The 16,205-nt window shown below is 45.7% G+C and overlaps 1 protein-coding gene across 2 annotated transcripts in view; it reads right to left on the bottom strand.

Moving 5' to 3' along the window:
- Positions 1 to 11,202, bottom strand: part of SCG3 (secretogranin III) — a 45,449-nt gene extending 34,247 nt beyond the window's left edge. Inside the window, exons 1-4 of one of the 2 annotated variants that reach the window (XM_053272505.1) lie at positions 10,458 to 11,202; positions 9,517 to 9,569; positions 3,406 to 3,451; positions 3,096 to 3,311 (exon numbers count right to left, since the gene is read on the bottom strand). In XM_053272505.1, coding sequence (XP_053128480.1) covers positions 3,096 to 3,311; positions 3,406 to 3,451; positions 9,517 to 9,569; positions 10,458 to 10,548 — 406 coding nt within the window. In that variant the 5' untranslated portion in view covers positions 10,549 to 11,202. The remainder of the gene's footprint in view (positions 1 to 3,095; positions 3,312 to 3,405; positions 3,452 to 9,516; positions 9,570 to 10,457) is intronic. The other variant, XM_053272506.1, reaches the window with a different exon arrangement.
- Between the last annotated feature and the right edge of the window lie 5,003 nt (positions 11,203 to 16,205).

The following is a 16,205-nucleotide window of genomic DNA, read 5'->3' as shown; positions in this document are numbered from 1 at the left end:
ACGTGCAAAACGTTTAGGCACCAAAATGTTTTGACTCAAAAGGGGCCTGGTCCGAGTGTTTTGAGCTCTAAACAAAACACCCTTTGAATCAAGGGCCTGTTTCAAACTCAGAACAAAACAACACCGTTTTGATTGAAACGTTTTGATGTTCTTAGCACCATTTTGATGCCTGTTTTCGCCTTGCTGATTGGTTTTCTGGCCCTGGCTTCCAATTGGCTTGCAATCTCCTTGCTTCTTGGTTGGCTTGTTATCACACAAATCAAGTGTTGTCATGGGCAACTGTGTCTCCATTGGCTGGGGGGAGGGAGGAGGGGGTCAACACAAAAGGAGAGAATTTCAAAATGTATTCAAAGGGACTGGGAGGCAGAGAGAGCCCTTATAGTGTGTCTCTCTTGAAGAAGAAGATACATTCGGAGCTTTCCAAGACAGCAGGCTTTACCACAGGTTTACTGTGAGGCTTTACAGCGAGTTCAAAGCTGCCTAAAAAAAAAAAAAAACAGGCAAAAAGTGTGCACATTCAAAAAGATTTACATCCTGTTTTTCTTATTGTGTAAAAGTACCATAATGATTCTTGATCCCTTTGGAAGGGGTTACTAGAGATGTGTGTGTGTGTTCACTTTAGGAGCATGGGAGGCTGCCTTCTACTGAGTCAGACCATTGGTCTATCTAGCTCAGTATTGTCTACACAGACTGGCAGAGGCTTCTTCAAGGTTGCAGGCAGGAGTCTCTCTCAGCCTGATCTTGGAGATGCTGCCAGGGAGGGAACTTGGAACCACCTGCCTGCAGCTGCTCTTCTCAGAGTGGCCCCATCCCCAAGGAGAATATCTTGCAGTGCTCACTTATGTAGTCTACCATTGAAATGTATATCAGGGCAGATCCTACTTAGCAAAGGGGATGATTCATTCTCGCTACCACAAGACCAGCTCTCCTCCCATAAAAATAAGAGAAAAGAGAGAAACCTTTCTCTCTTCCTACTTTTTAATTAAATTATTCCGCCTTTTTTTAAACGATTCCCTTGGAAATGGTCAACATCAGTTTAATATTTTGACAAAACATCATGGCAAATTAACATTACAGACAGGGAGCATATGCAAGAATGATTATGAAATACTGATGCCTCAGAAGAATCCAGTTGCTCTCATCCCTGTGGTTCTGTTAGCATATGGAGCTTGCTGTGCTTTTGGAATACATCCATATTAACAGGCTGTGCTTGAGCAATAACTGAAATGCTCAGCACATCTACAATCTGTGTATAGTAAAGCACATAAGATCTGTCAATGCAGGTGTGGGCGTACATGTGGTGTTTTTGGTAAATCCGAGAGCCCTTGCCTCTCTTAATCCATTCCTTGATCCAGATTCCAGGCCAGCTTTTGAATGGGGCTTTAGTTACTTGTATTCCAGTCCTGGAATAGAGGCAGGGCTAACAAACAGCCAGCAGCAAGAGCACTGAAAAAGCAGTCTGCACTTGCCTCTCTGTAAATAATACCCCCCCCCCATTAAACCATTAATATTCCTGATTCCACTCCACTGACTTATCCTTGCATACCACAACTCTTTCCCTTGGATTCTACACGCCGTACCCTGCATTTGATTGCCCCTCTTTTACCACATTCTTTAGGATGCTCTCTGATGACATATATGTTTCTGTTTTGCTTTTGGACAAGCATCCAGACATCATGTGACAATGCCACATAGTGTGGCGAAGGTTTGCGTGGCAGCATGTAAAGTGAGCTGCAAGTTAACAGCTGACTCCTCCAGTTAGTGACTGGGTATATGCTTGACTAAGAAGCAGAAAGTTGCTGGTTCGAATCCCCACTGGTACTATATTGGGCAGCAGCGATGTAGGAAGATGCTGAAAGGCATCATCTCATGCTACGCGGGAGGAGGCAAGGGTAACCCCCTCCTGTATTCTACCAAAGACAACCACAGGGCTCTGTGGGCTCCAGGAGTCGAAATCAACTTGATGGCACACTTTACTTTATACTGGCACACTTAGAAACATGTATGCAATTTAACATATATGTTAAATGGATGGAATATTTGCATATGGAACACGTACATATGGCACTTATTGTTTCTCTTGTTGCTGGTCCTAGAATGTCATCAAGTTTTTATCCATTCATAATATGCTTTTGAGGAAATCTGCGCCTATGTTTAAGTTTGAAACGAATGTACATATGACCATTCACACCAAAACATGTGAAACTGTTGTTTTTGGAGCCACAGGCCAACACCACAAGACTGTTGTTTTTGGAGCCGCAGGTCAACACCACAAGACTGTTGTTTTTGGAGCCACAGGTCAACACAGCTATCCCTGTGACGTACCTGTTCTGCAGACAGGGCCAACGAGATATCCGAGGCCTAGATATCTGAGGTATTTCCCAGCTAATAAATATCACACACCCATCTGCACTGTCCATTTCATGCATTCCTGGAAGAGGGGTCTCATCTGTGAAAGCTGCTGTCATACGAAAGCTGCTGTTATACAAAATACATACTGTGAAAGCTGCTGTCATTTTTAAGGTACCACAAGTCTTTGTTGGTTTGGCTGCAATAGATTAACAGGGCCGTGCTTCTAGATATAATGAATTAGGGGTGCGCACGAACCCAAAATAGCGGTGCTATTTTTGTGCTGCGCATGCGCGGACACCACACAAATGGCATCTGTGCATGCGCAGAGGCCAGAACCGAGCTGCTGCCAAGAGGGCAGATTGGTAAAGGAGGAAGGTGTGTGTGAGTTAACTATGGGTGCACTGGGGCGGGGGAGCAGCGGTGCAGGGAGAGCATTTGATGGTAAGCAGACGCTTTTACTACCTCTCTCGCCGCTTCGCCACCCACCCATTTGGCGCTAAAAAGGTCTGTCCAAACTGGGCTTGGTTTGATTGTAGACCGAACCACTCCCCCTGTCTGGTCTGTGATCGGATCTTTGAACCAGCCCAGTTTGAGTCGAACCGGTTCGGCACCGAACCGTTCATGCACGCTGCTATAATGGAGGAGCACAGCTATGCCCTGCATTATGACTGACTGTTTGGCTTGTCTGCATATGGAATATACATTCAGAGCATAAGCATGGCATATGAAGGCTGATGGAGTACCTTGATATTTATAGTCCAGACCGCTCTTAGTGGAGTCATAATCGTCCACCAGCCTGCGACTCTTGGTGGAATCGGCGTCATCGAGGGCACGCGGTTGATCGTAGAGGGAGCTTCTGAGCGATTCCCTCTCCTTTTCCTTCCTCTCTTTTTCTGCTGCCGATTTGAGTAGTTGGAGATCATCCGCAAAGGAGTAATTTCTGAATTCCGGTTTGCTTTCTGTTAAAAACAGCACAGGGATCAATACCCATCTCAGAGAGCCCTGAGCAATCTGCAGCATGAATAGGTAATTAAAAAGAAAATTGCAGATTACCTGCAAGGGCTGTCTTTTTCATTCTGTCTGCCTCTGCCTCAGCAATCTGTTTCGGGGCAAAAGATCGTAACCATGAATATGTGGAAGCCTCTAACTTGGGTGCATTGGAATGAAACATTTGCCATTCCCCTCCCCTCCCTGTCACTTGGCTTGTACTGTTACATCGGAACATAGACAGCTGCCTTCTACTGAGTCAGACCCTTGTTCCGTCTAGCTCAGTATTGTCTACACTGACTGGCAGCAGCTCTTCAAGGTTCCAAGCAGGGATCCTTCCAAGCGCTACCTGGAGATGCTGCCACTAGACTGAAGCTGGGACCTTCTGCCTGCAAAGCAGATGCCCTACCATTGAGTTGAGGTCCCATCCCCTATAGTTATTTATTTTTATTTATGTATTTATTTGATTTATATACCACCCTTCCAAAATGGCTCAGGTGTTCAGAATTTGGTGTAAACACTTTCTTAATAAAGAACTTAGAACTAGACCCTTAATGGCCAATTACAGCATTGGAGGGAAAGGGATTAATTAATTAATTAATTTTTAGAAGGTTTTTTAAAATGGAATTTTAAGTCCCTGAATTGACCCCCTTAATTAATTAAGTGGGTCAATTCAGGGGGTCAATTAATTAATTGATAATTTTTAATTAATTATTAAGCAGGTTATGGGGTGGAGACTGCCTTGGTCAGCCTGATGGATGATCTACAAGTGGGAACTGACAGAGTGTGCGTGACTCTGCTAGTCCCTTTGGATCTCTTGGCGGTTTTTGATACCACCAACCAGGGTATCCTTCTGGACTGTTTGAGGGGGTTGGGCATAGGAGGCACTGTTTTACAGTGGTTCCACTCATAACTCATGGGTAGATTTTAGATGGTATCACTTAGAGACGGTTGCTATGCAAAGTGAGAACTTTTACATGCTGTCCCTCAGAGCCCCATTTTGTCTCCAGTGCTTTTTAATATCTACATGAAACTGCTGGGGGAGATGATCAGGAGATTTGGTGCAGGGTCTTACCAATATGCTGAAGACACCCAAATCTATTTCTCCATATCAGCGTCATCAGAAAATGGCATACTTCCCTAAATGCCTGCCTGGAGGCGGTAATGGGCTGGATGAGGGAATAACAAACCAAGGCTAAATCCAAATAAGATGGAGACGCTTATTGTAGGAGCTGCAATTCAGCAGCAGGGATAGATCTGCTGGTGCTAAATGGGGTTGCACTCCTTCCAGTAGGACCAAGTATGCAGTTTGGGAGTACTTCTAGATCCAACCCTCTCTCTGATACCTCAGGTGGAGGGGGTGGCCAGGAGTGCTTTTTATCAACTTCAGTTGATTCGCCAATGGCTCCCTTTCCTGGGAGAGAGTGACCTTAAAACAGCTGGTAACCTCCAGGCTTGACTACTACAATGCACTCTGCATGGGGCCACCTATGTACATAACCCAGAAACTGCAATTGGTGCAGAAAGCTACTGCCAGGTTGGTCTCTGGGATGTCCGAAGAGACCATATTACTCCTGTTTTGGAAAAAAACCCACAAAAACCTACATTGGCTGCCAATAGGTTTTGGGCAAAATACAAAGTGCTGGTTATTACCTAAAAAGCCCTTAACAGCTTGTGCCCAGGGTATTTAAGAGAACACCTTCTTCATTATGAACCCCAGTGCCTATTAAGATTGTCAAAGGAGGTTCATCTGAGGGTGCTGCCAGTTCATCTTGTGGCAACTCAGAGGCAAGCCTTCTCTATGGTTGTCCCAGGGCTGTGGAACACATTTCTATCCCTGCTAAATGAGCAAAGAGGCACCTTTTTGGTGATTCTCTTTATGTGGTGATTCTCTTTATTTAGCAGGGGGAGAGCAACTGGCCCTATCCACCCCCAGCACAGTACACCTCCAGTGACTGTTGCTGGTGTCTTGTCTTATGTTTCTTTTTAGATTGTGAGCCCTTTTGTTGAAAAGCAATATAAAAATATTTGTTGTTGTTCTTGTTGAAATTCAAGTTGTTCCATCCTTGATGACTTTTAGGAAAAAACTAAAGACAGGCTTTTAGTTGAATGTTTGCTGTTTCTTTGTTTTAGATGGTTTCAAAATGAATTTTGAATACATTTTTGCTGTTTGTCTGTAAAAGCCTTGAGCCTTGTAGTAGGCAGTATACAAATGTATTAAATAACTAATAATTAAGAAATTTTATTATCCCTTAAAACATCTGTATATTGCTTTTCAACAAAAACATTCTCACGGCGGTTTGCACAGCAAAAGCTATTCACACCAAAACTCACACTGGCCACATTCACACGTAACATGGGAGTGCAGTTGAATAGGCCTGTGGTTCCGTGGATGTTACTTCCAAATGTGGGGAATTGGAACATAGGAAGCTGCCATATACTGAGTCAGACCATTGGTCTATCTAGCTCAGTATTGTCTTCACAGACTGGCAGCAGATTCTCCAAGGTTGCAGGCAGGAATCTCTCCCAGCCCTATCTTGAAGAAGCCAGAGAGGGAACTTGAAACCTTCTGCTCTTCCCAGAGTGGCTCCATCCCCTGAGGGGAATATCTTGCAGTGCTCACACTTCTAGTCTCCCTTTCATATGAAACCAGGGTGGACCCTGCTTAGCTAAGGGGACAAGTCATGCTTGCTACCACAAGACCAGCTCTGCAGAGAGACTGCTCTCCAGTATGTCCAAATTCAGATGGGGTGGTGGGCACGGTTCCACATGACATGTGAAAGGGGCCCTTGACTACTTTTGAGATTTCAGAAATATAAAAGAATTCTAACAGACTCATTGTTCTGCAGCCGATGCTACAGTCAGAGTTCCAGATTTGCATTTTGGACACAAAGATGAGAGCGCCCATCTGGAATCGCTTTGACTCACCGCAGTAACCTTTCTCCCATATACTCCTCTTTTCCTCCCTGCAACCAGCCATCTGGCAATTATTTATACTGGCAACCGTTTATCTCACCCTTCGCCTTCTTTCAAGGGAGTCAGGGCAGTGTACATGGAGACCCTCTGATTATATCCTCACCGCAACTGTAGGAGAAGTTAGAGGGCATGGAAGTCCAAGGTCACCCACTTGATGACACTACATCTGAAGGCTTGGTGTGGAACTGCAGCCCAGTCATACTAGTCTCAGCCAAATTCGCTAGTCTCTACACCACACTGGTTCTCAAGTAGCAGCCCGTAACTGTGAGCCTTGTCTGAGATTACTGTTGCCCTCTAATGGCTCAACGGGGAAATGACATGACTACCAAGCCAGAGGTTGCCAGTTTGAATCCCCGCTGGTATGTTTCCCTATGGAAATGGGGAAACATACTTTATATGTTATATCAAATATATCATATACTATATATGTTATATCATATATATCATATACTATATATGTTATATCATATATATCATATATTATGTATATCATATAACATACTATATATGTTATACTGCTATATCAAGCAGCAGCGATATAGGAAGATGCTGCAAGGCATCATCTCATACTGCGTGGGAGATGGCAGTGTCCAACCCCTCCTGTATCCTACCAAAGACAACCACAGGAGTCGACACCTATTTGACGGTACACTTTACTTTACTAGGAACATAGGAAGCTGCTTTATACCAAGTCAAACCATTGGTCCATCGCAGTCTGTATTGCCTATACTGACTGATAGTGGCTCTCCAAGGTTACAGGCAGGAGTTTCTCTCCAGCCCTACCTAGAGTTGCTGCCAGAGATCGTACCTGGGACCTCCATCATTCAAGCAGATGCTCTCCCACTGAGCTATGGCCCCATCCCCTGAGGGGCATATCTTACAGCAGGCAGCACTCTCATCATGTGGTCACCCATCCAAATGCAAACCAGGGCAGGCTCTGCTTAGCAAAGAGGTCAAGTCATGGTTGCTACCACAATACCAGCTCTCCTCTCTCTGGCATCATCTATCCTATGAACCTGAAAGGCGAAGGCCTCATTCAAGGGGTGCCACTGCCAGGATTGCCACACCCTGACCCCTCAAAGCCATCATAACAGCAGTCCTGCTGGATCAGGCCCAAGGCCCATCTAGTCCAGCATCCTGCTTCACACAGTGGCCCACCAGATGCCTCTGGGGAGCCCACAGGCAAGAGGTATGTGCATGCCCTCTATCCTGCTGTTACTCCCCTGCAACTTGCCTCCTATGCTGGAGGTGGCCTATAGCCCTCTGACTAGTAGCCATCGATCGACCTGTCCTCCATGAATCTGTCTAAGCCCCTTTTAAAGCCATCCAAGCTAGTGGCCATCACTACATCCGGTGGCAAAGAATTCCGCAAGTTAATTATGTGTTGTGTGGAAAAGTACTTTCTCTTGTCCATCCTAAATTTGCTGGCCTTTAGTTTCATGGGATGACCCCCTGGTTCTAGTGTTGTGAGAGGGGGAGAAAAATGTCTCTCTGTCCACTCTCTCCACTCCATGCATAACTGAACACACTTTGATCATCTCTCCCCCCTTGATCATCTCCGCCTGCAGAGCCTTTGGTTGGAACCCTCTCTCCCTCTCTTGACTTATGGCCTTTATAGGGCGTCTCCTCACTTCTCCCCTTCACCGCCACAAACACCAAAAAGCTCACAAAACAGGGTAGCCTCCCACAATCTGAAGTTTCTTCCCTCTCAGCCTCCGTCCCACTCCTCTGCTCCTCCTCAGGAGTTAGTCCCACTAATTTTACTCCTGGGAAGGAGTAAATAATTTGAGATCCCAAACCTACTCCTGCACCACCCCACCGCTTTTCCAGGCTGGTGGCGGCCCGTGTGTGGCCGCCACTGTGGCCCCCTGGCCCCGCCCCCCATCTGACGGTCAGACATGCCCGGCTAGCCACGCCCCTGTGTCTGACGTCAGATGCGGAGGCGTGGTCTCCCTTCCAAATGGGGCCGCGCAGCCAAAATAATGCCCCCATGTGTGTGCCATCACAGCGCACAGGCTGCAGAGGTCCACAGCCACACACAGCCTTTTATAGAGCGAGTGCCATACCTGGGCACAAAAGCAGTGGGGCGGCCCAGGTAAGCAAGCCAGGCCCTGCTTACCTGCTTCGTAAGGGAACCACTTCCCACCTTACTGAACCTATTCAGGTGCGGGCACCCAAGCCAGTTTGCCACTTCCCTACAGAGGCACCGAACCAGTTCGTGCAGTATTCCAGTACTGGAGGAGAGGCAGGACTAACAAACAGCCAGCAGCAAGAAGTGGTGCTAACAAGAGGCGGGGCCAACAAAACAGAGGTGGGGCTAACAAACAGCCAGCAGCAAGAGCAGTCTGCATTTGCCTCTCTGTACATAATATATGTACATAATACCTAAACGATGAGTATCCCTGATTCCACTCTACTGTCTTGTCCTTGCAAGCCACAACTCTTTCCTCTGGATTCTACGTTCGGGTCTCCCCATTCCTAGTACAACACTCTAACCACGACATCACACTGACTCAAGGCTGCATAGGCAAAGGTTACTAGTGTTCTGAAAAGTGGAGAGAATAAAGCCAAGGCTTTCTCATGCTCAGGATGCCATTAAGTCTTTAGCAGATAAAGGCACTGGGTAAATGATAAATAATGGAACGTTCCTGCTTTTTTCCTTCCTACATGTCCCACCCAGGAGTTTCCCTGACTGGAGACACTGCATGGGGTAGAGCCCAGGAAATCTGTTCTTGTGTGACTAGTAACATGATCATTTTCTTCTCGAGCTTTGGTTAACCTTAAAAACATCCAAGAGTCTTACAGTGCCTTGAAGACAATCACATTTATTGTGGCACAGATCAGATAACATTGATTTGATCTTCATGCATCTTATGCATTAGGTTCTTGCCTACCAAAACTCATGTCACAACAGGGATGGAATCCTAAGCACACTTGCTTGGATGGAAGACCCATTGAACTCAGTAGGATTTAAGCCTAAGTAAACATGCATGTCTTAAATTCCATCTGAATAATTATTAACACAGACATGACTTTGTGTCCACAAGTCTACTATTCTGAAAACCATCTCTTTAACCCACTGAGATTATCCTGACAACTAAAGGCATCAGGGTGATCTCATTTTCTGGTTGTTGTTTTTTTTTTTGGTTTTTGTTTTTAAAAAAATGCCAAAGTATTTGTGCAGATACTCGTGTTACCTACCTGTTCTTCTAGTGGCCTCTCTACACTTAATTCTCTGTTGTGTATAGCTTTCTCTAGAAAAGAGAGATACGTATAGGTACAGTTGGGGTACACACACACACACACACACACACACACACACACACACACGGTGGGGAGGGAGGGAGGGAGAGAGAGAGAGAGAGAGAGAATGATAGTATTAAAGCTTTCTCCCGCAGTAATGCCCTGCCTATGTTTCAATATCTGTCTTTGTGATAATAAAATAGCAGGTTGTTCAAACCAATGCACAAGACAAAGAATAAAACCATTCACTTAGGGAGAGTCCAGATAGTTTGACTGGTCCTTTTGTGTAAGAAATTAGCCTTGAATAACATCTTCTCCTCTTGCTGGACCATCCCTGTGTTTTCACATCAGGAAGCCAACACGCCCATTTGAAAACCTCATACAAGAGCGGGACCAAAATAGCAGAAGCCTAATCGGATTGGAATAATCGAGAGATTAAAAGATCTTCTGACATTTAGAGCAAGCCTCACAAAGGAAGACATGGGAATTGCTGCACGACAGATAACACTGCCCCATAATACTCTACAGAAAAGGGGAAAATCTAGGATTAAAAACACTGGGCATTCATGGTCTCCTGTGAGCCAGGAAGATGAAGGAAAAGACCATTCTGCTTAAACTTGCCCCACTAATCAATCCTGAACAGCTGGGGGTCTAGATCCCGAGGCACTGGGTTCAAAAGAGAATGCCATATAATACATCAAAAGTTAGTGGACCAGCCCAGGATGTGGATCTTAAAAAAATAAATAAATAAAAGCTTCCAGCTTCTCATCATCTGTTATTAGGCTATGGGAGGATGAACAGTCAGAATCATTTGCATGGAACTGGGAAGTTTTTGTTTTTTGTTTTAAAAAGGGTCCTATCCGGTGTAAACCGCCAACGAGTCACAGGATAGTGCCTACCTTCTCTGCTGCCCTCCGGCTTGGGGAAGCCATGGACCCGGCCCACCAGCAAGGTCAGCACCGGGAGCAGGATAACCAGCTTGGGGAGCATCCTTCTGTTCTTTGGGTCTTCCTGGCTGCTTCCGCCGGGGCTTGGGAGAAAGCCCTCTGACTTGGGAGAAAGTCAGAGCCTCAGGGGAGAGCGGGATGCTCCTGGTTGCTTCAGCAAGATCAAGGGGGTGTCGGTGAAGATGCTCCCCTGTTTTCACCAGCCGTGGCGCCTTGATGCTTCCTTACCGGTCTCAGTGGTACCCAGCCGGCAAGAAGCACCTCGGGAGCTGTCCAGCCCTCCTGGTGCTGAAACCAGAGGCGCTACAGAGAAGCCGGCGACTTTGCGAGAAGGCACAGATCCCTGATTCACTCCGCCTCCTTTCTTTGCTTGCCCTGATCATAAGAGATGAGCTAGTCCCTTTCCCTGTTCAGAGCCCCGGACGAGAGGAGAAAGAAAGGGAGGAGATCAAAGAGGAGGAGGATGGAAAGGAGTGTGGGGGGGCTGCAGATGCTGGAGCATGCGTGCATCACCTGGTCCCACACAGCGCTCTCTCTCTCTCTCTCTCTCTCTCTCTCTCTCTCTCTCTCTCTCTCCTGGGCTAGCCTGTTGGATGGAGCTGCTGGGGATTTTCTGCCTCCTCCGGATCTGCCAGCCCTGCAGAAGAATCTCCACCTCCTCACTGCCCCCTCCGCCCCCAGCTTGGCAGAGAAAAGGTCCTGCCCGTCGCTCTGAGAAGTGACGTCCCTGTCAGTGGTGACGTCCATTTCAAGGCATATGATTCATTATATACATGACTCGTGGTGGCCGCTCGGTTTTGCAAGCAAGCACACAGGGCTGGAGTAGCCCAACTGAGTTGCTCTGTAAGGCAGAAACCGACCCAGCGGAGCCGGAGAGTGAATGGGGGGGGCGTGTTTAGCCCACACCTGGGGGGCTTTGCAGAGAAAAGATGGGCTTGCAGCCGGCATATGAAAGCAGGATATAGCCGTGGAAGACCCTCAGGGGTATGAAGATGCCCAGGGGGCTTCAGGCCATTACCCAGGGCTAGGACAAAAGCGACTTGACTTTATGCATTCTGCTCACACGCCCTGCAGATGGGGTGGTTTCTTCTTTCCTATAATTGCAGGACATCATCAGTCCAGTTAGTCACCATTCATGTGTCTGTGACAGGCTGCAAACGGATCCTTTCTTCACAAACCTCACCAGGTGTGAGATGATGTTTCCTGAGTCATCCGTTGCTTTGTAGGCATTAAAGTAAAGGTAAAGTGTGCAGTCGAGTCGGTGTTGAGACTCCTGGCGACCACAGAGCCCTGTGGTTGTCTTTGGTAGAATACAGGAGGGGTTGACCATGGCTATCTCCCACAAAGTGTGAGATGATGCCTTTCGGCATCTTCCTATATCACTGCTGCCCAATACAGGTGTTTCCCATAGACAGAGAAACATACCAGTGGGGATTTGGACCGGCCACTTTTGGCTTGCTAGTCAAATCATTTCCCCACTGCGCCATTAGGTGGAACATAGGAACATAGGAAGCTGCCATATACTGAGTCAGACCATTGGTCTAACTAGCTCAGTATTGTCTTCACAGACTGGCAGTGGCTTCTCCAAGGTTGCAGGCAGGAATCTCTCTCAACCCTATCTTGGTGATGCCAGGGAGGGAACCTGAAACCTTCTGCTCTTCCCAGAGTGGCTCCATCCCCTGAGGGGAATATCTTACAGTACTCACACATCAAGTCTCCCATTTACATGCAACCAGGGTGGACCCTGCCTAGCTAAAGGGACAAGTCATGCTTGCTACTACAAGACCAGCTCTCCTCTCCTTTGGAGAGGTGGCTTGGCCAGGATTAAAACTCTGCTCTTTCCCCCCACAGGGAGGGTGAGTTCAGCTCTTGTTCATTTTGGTTTCCCCTTTCTGCTCCTTTACTACATACTGTGGCTTTTTAAAAAAAGTCTATTGCCCCAAACCACTAATGATTGTATGACTTATTAGGGTGTGGCTCCTAGTTTCAAATCCAAATGTGATCCATACTCACCGACTACTTAATGTCTAAAAAGAGAGTCGTGAGTGTTCAGACCTAAGATTGAAACCTCTGTGTGTGCATGATTTCATTCTGTTTATGTAACTGTAAAAGGCACTCTGCATATGCTCAGAAACAGTCTATTATGACTTCACATGCTCCCAAGGCTGGGCTCAGAAAGGTGCTCTCCACATGCTTTATATTATTACTTCATCTTATCTCTATTTCTAAAAGAAATGTCATGAACCTTCTGGATGCAAAACACGAGCTGCTGTGGGTGAGATGGATGTACTGGCAGACTCTGGATAACCCACAGATGTGTCAGTTTCACAATCTGAAGGGGGGAAAAAGCCTAAGGAGGCAAAAACCTGCCCAAACTGTCCCAATGTAACTCAGTGGAGTGGAATGTTTGTTGACTCAGAGGGCAATTAACAGACAACCAGGTGGATGGAGCTAACGGAACTCAGTGGCAAGGAGTGGGGAAGGAGGGCTTGAACAGAAACAGCAGGAAATTTCTCAGCTTGAAGAATACTCCCTCAAGACAGTCACAACCTCTTCTGCTTCTGAGGGGGAAAGGTGTCTAGAATTTTCTCACCAGCCATTTTGACCTTTGTGTTTTTGAGGCGGAAGGGGTTTGACACATTTAAACTCTTGGTGTGTGAGGGGTTAACTCCCCAATAACATAAAAACAAATCTGTGTGAACATTCCCGAGGAATAGGGGGAGAATTGCACACTGAATTTGTTAATCAACACACAACTTCCCACTTCTATGCAAACAATTTTGCCATGGGTCCATGCTTTTATATTCTATTGCTAATCCTTGCCTTTGAAAATAGTCCTTCAGCCCCAACAATACATTATTATCATATAGATCACAAAAGGAACATTAAATGGAAACTAGGTACAGTTTCGGTACCTACACAGGAATATGGTTTAGGAAACTAGTCCAATAATAAGGTTTAGACTGTCTGATAATAAGGTTTAGATGACAGATAATAAGGTTTAGATAATACAGTTTGGATAATAATCTATCTATCTATCTATCTATCTATCTATCTATCTATCTATCTATCTATCTATCTATCTATCTAACATCTCTATCCTGCTCTTCCTCCAAGGAGCCCAGAGAGGTGTACATGGTTATGTGTAACCTCACAACAACCCTGTGAGGTAGGTTAGGCTGAGAGATACATAACTGGCCCAGAGTCACCCAGTGAGTTTCAGGCTGAATGGGGATCTGAACAAATAATAGATAATAAGGTTTAGGTAATAAGGTTTAGATAATAATGTTTAGACCGTCCAATAATAAGGTTTAGGAAACTAGGTACAATGCCATTAAGTGGAGACTAGGTACAATTTAGCTCTGAGACATTCACACAATGATGCTAAAGAAAGCTTCTACAGAAATGCTCTGGGATGTCTTTGCACTGCCATCTTTATTTTATTAATAAAAATCACAGCATGGACTCCAAACCAGAGACCTACCGTAAATGCTAAGACAGGAAGCCAGGCAGAACCATTTTTTCCAGATTTAATGTGACTCGATTTTCTGACCCACCACAGTGCTTATAGGCTAATGATCATATAGCAGGCCTTTAAATTAGGTTTCCAGTTTTGCAAACACGTCTAAAAAGAAATGTGTCTCCTGCATTTTCTCCCCACTCCCCACTATAATTATTCCATGTTCTTTGTACAGCTGTTCTTTATACCTAGAACTATACTTAGCAATGTTTTCCAAATTCAGGCTCAGTTCAAAGAGAGGCAAGGCAACAGAATGAATGGCTGAGAATCCCTCCTGTCTTGTCAAGATTCTTTGAGCTTTAACAGAAAATAACAAAATGAGAATGAAAAGATGGGCAACAAAAACATTATTATTATTATTTCTTGTTTACATAGTCAGACAGGGGTTATTGACTGGTTTGTTTTATCCAGACATCGAGTCCTTCCCAAGGACCTGGGAAGGCTGAATTTTATTATCAATGTTGTTGCTGTTATTCTCCGTGCAGGACTGGAATTTCATCCATGCGGACATTCAGGTTTGGCAGCCTCTGGCCCCTTCAACTCCAGTTTCCCGTTACGTGTGAATGGGGCCGTAGTTTGTCTGAAACCAATCAGCCGGTGGGAGACATGCTCCATATTAAATCATGCTTCCTTCCTGTAACTAGATAACCTGCAGACAGGTATTCTTATGGAAGGAAACTCTTCCACCTCTGAACCATGTGAATGCCTTGCCTGCGCCAAGATTTTAAAAAGGGAGAGGGAAGAAGGGACCTAGGAGCAGGGGTGTGAACGGAACTGCCAGCAGTGGTTCCGTTTGAATTCAAACCTGATTCCCCTTTACAAGCAGTTTAACTGGTCGAACCGGTTTGATCCGAACCGGGCCTGATCCGAACCGGATTCTAACTGGTTCTGCACACCCCTAAGAGGAAAGAAATCACGCCCACCCAAGGATAGCCCAGGGTGCCTGGTGCGTGCCTAATTCTGAAGCAGATGCCATTGAATGAACAGCAATGTGAAATAGTGCCGAGTCATAACAAGGGAAACTGTAGCACTGACAGTTTCGTGTTTCTGCTGCAGCGGCTGGCAACCACATTTCCCAAAGGGGCCAATTTAAAGCACAGCGCAATGCTGAGAGGCCAAGTTGTTTCTCTGCTCCCCTTACTCACTCACTGCTCCAGGTGCACACATACGCATGCTCCTGTTCTGGAATGGAATAACAGGCGGTGTGGCGTAGCCAATGTGTTTTTGGAAGGTTGTCTCTTTCTGACCCTAGAGCTAGCCGAGAGAAGGTTCTTAGGACTGAAAGACTTCTTTGAATCAGGCTAGCATGATGGGCCAGCAGCTGGTTGTCTGTGGACTGGCTTTAGTCCATGAGCGTCTATTGGTCTACTCAATTGTTAGATTTTGCTTCTGCGACATTCTCCTCTGTATGTACACTTGCCAGCTCTCCAGGAATCAGCATCAATCTCCAGCTGGCTCTTGAAAGCAATTCCGGAGATTTTAATGGCTTGATATTGTAAATATTGGAGGGGAAAAGTAGATCTCCAGGAATAGCTTCTGTTAGAGCTGACAACCTTAACTGCATGGATGGAATCAGAACATTTTTCTCAAAAAGAGAGACAGTGGGGTGTAGTGTTTAGAGTGTTGGACTAGGAACAGGGAGACCTGAGTTTGAATCTGCATTTAGCCATGAAACTCACTGGGTGACCCTGGGCCAGTCACTATCTCAGCTTAACCTACCTCACAGGGTTGTTGCGAGGAGAAACATAACCATGTACACAACTCTGGGCTCCTTGGAGGAAGAGTGGAATATAAATGTATGTATGTATGTATGTATGTATGTATGTATGTATGTATAAATAAATAAATAAATAAATACTGGATCTGAGATTCCAATAACATTAATCTAGAAGAGACTGGTGCTCTGTTGGGCTCTTATGGACCCAATTTAGCTAGAATGCATTTAAATACCTGAGTGCATTTCCCCCTCTTTTACAATGGGCTTTAGATATCAAACTTTGTTTTGCACTTTAGAGAAATTTTAATGCCTGATGTATGGTGACCTCAGCTAATGGCACATTTTTGCTGTATGTTCCTTATATTTTAGTGTGCACACAATATTTGCCCACTAAAATACAATGAGGCCATTCACACAATCAAAAACTGTGTTCTACCCGGGTTTGGGAGCTGTGTGCACTCCC

The sequence above is a fragment of the Hemicordylus capensis genome, chromosome 10, assembly GCF_027244095.1.
Source record: "Hemicordylus capensis ecotype Gifberg chromosome 10, rHemCap1.1.pri, whole genome shotgun sequence".
Classification (NCBI taxonomy): domain Eukaryota; kingdom Metazoa; phylum Chordata; class Lepidosauria; order Squamata; family Cordylidae; genus Hemicordylus; species Hemicordylus capensis.
Note: the sequence above shows the minus strand (reverse complement) of the source record. Positions and strands in the feature narration are given on the sequence as shown.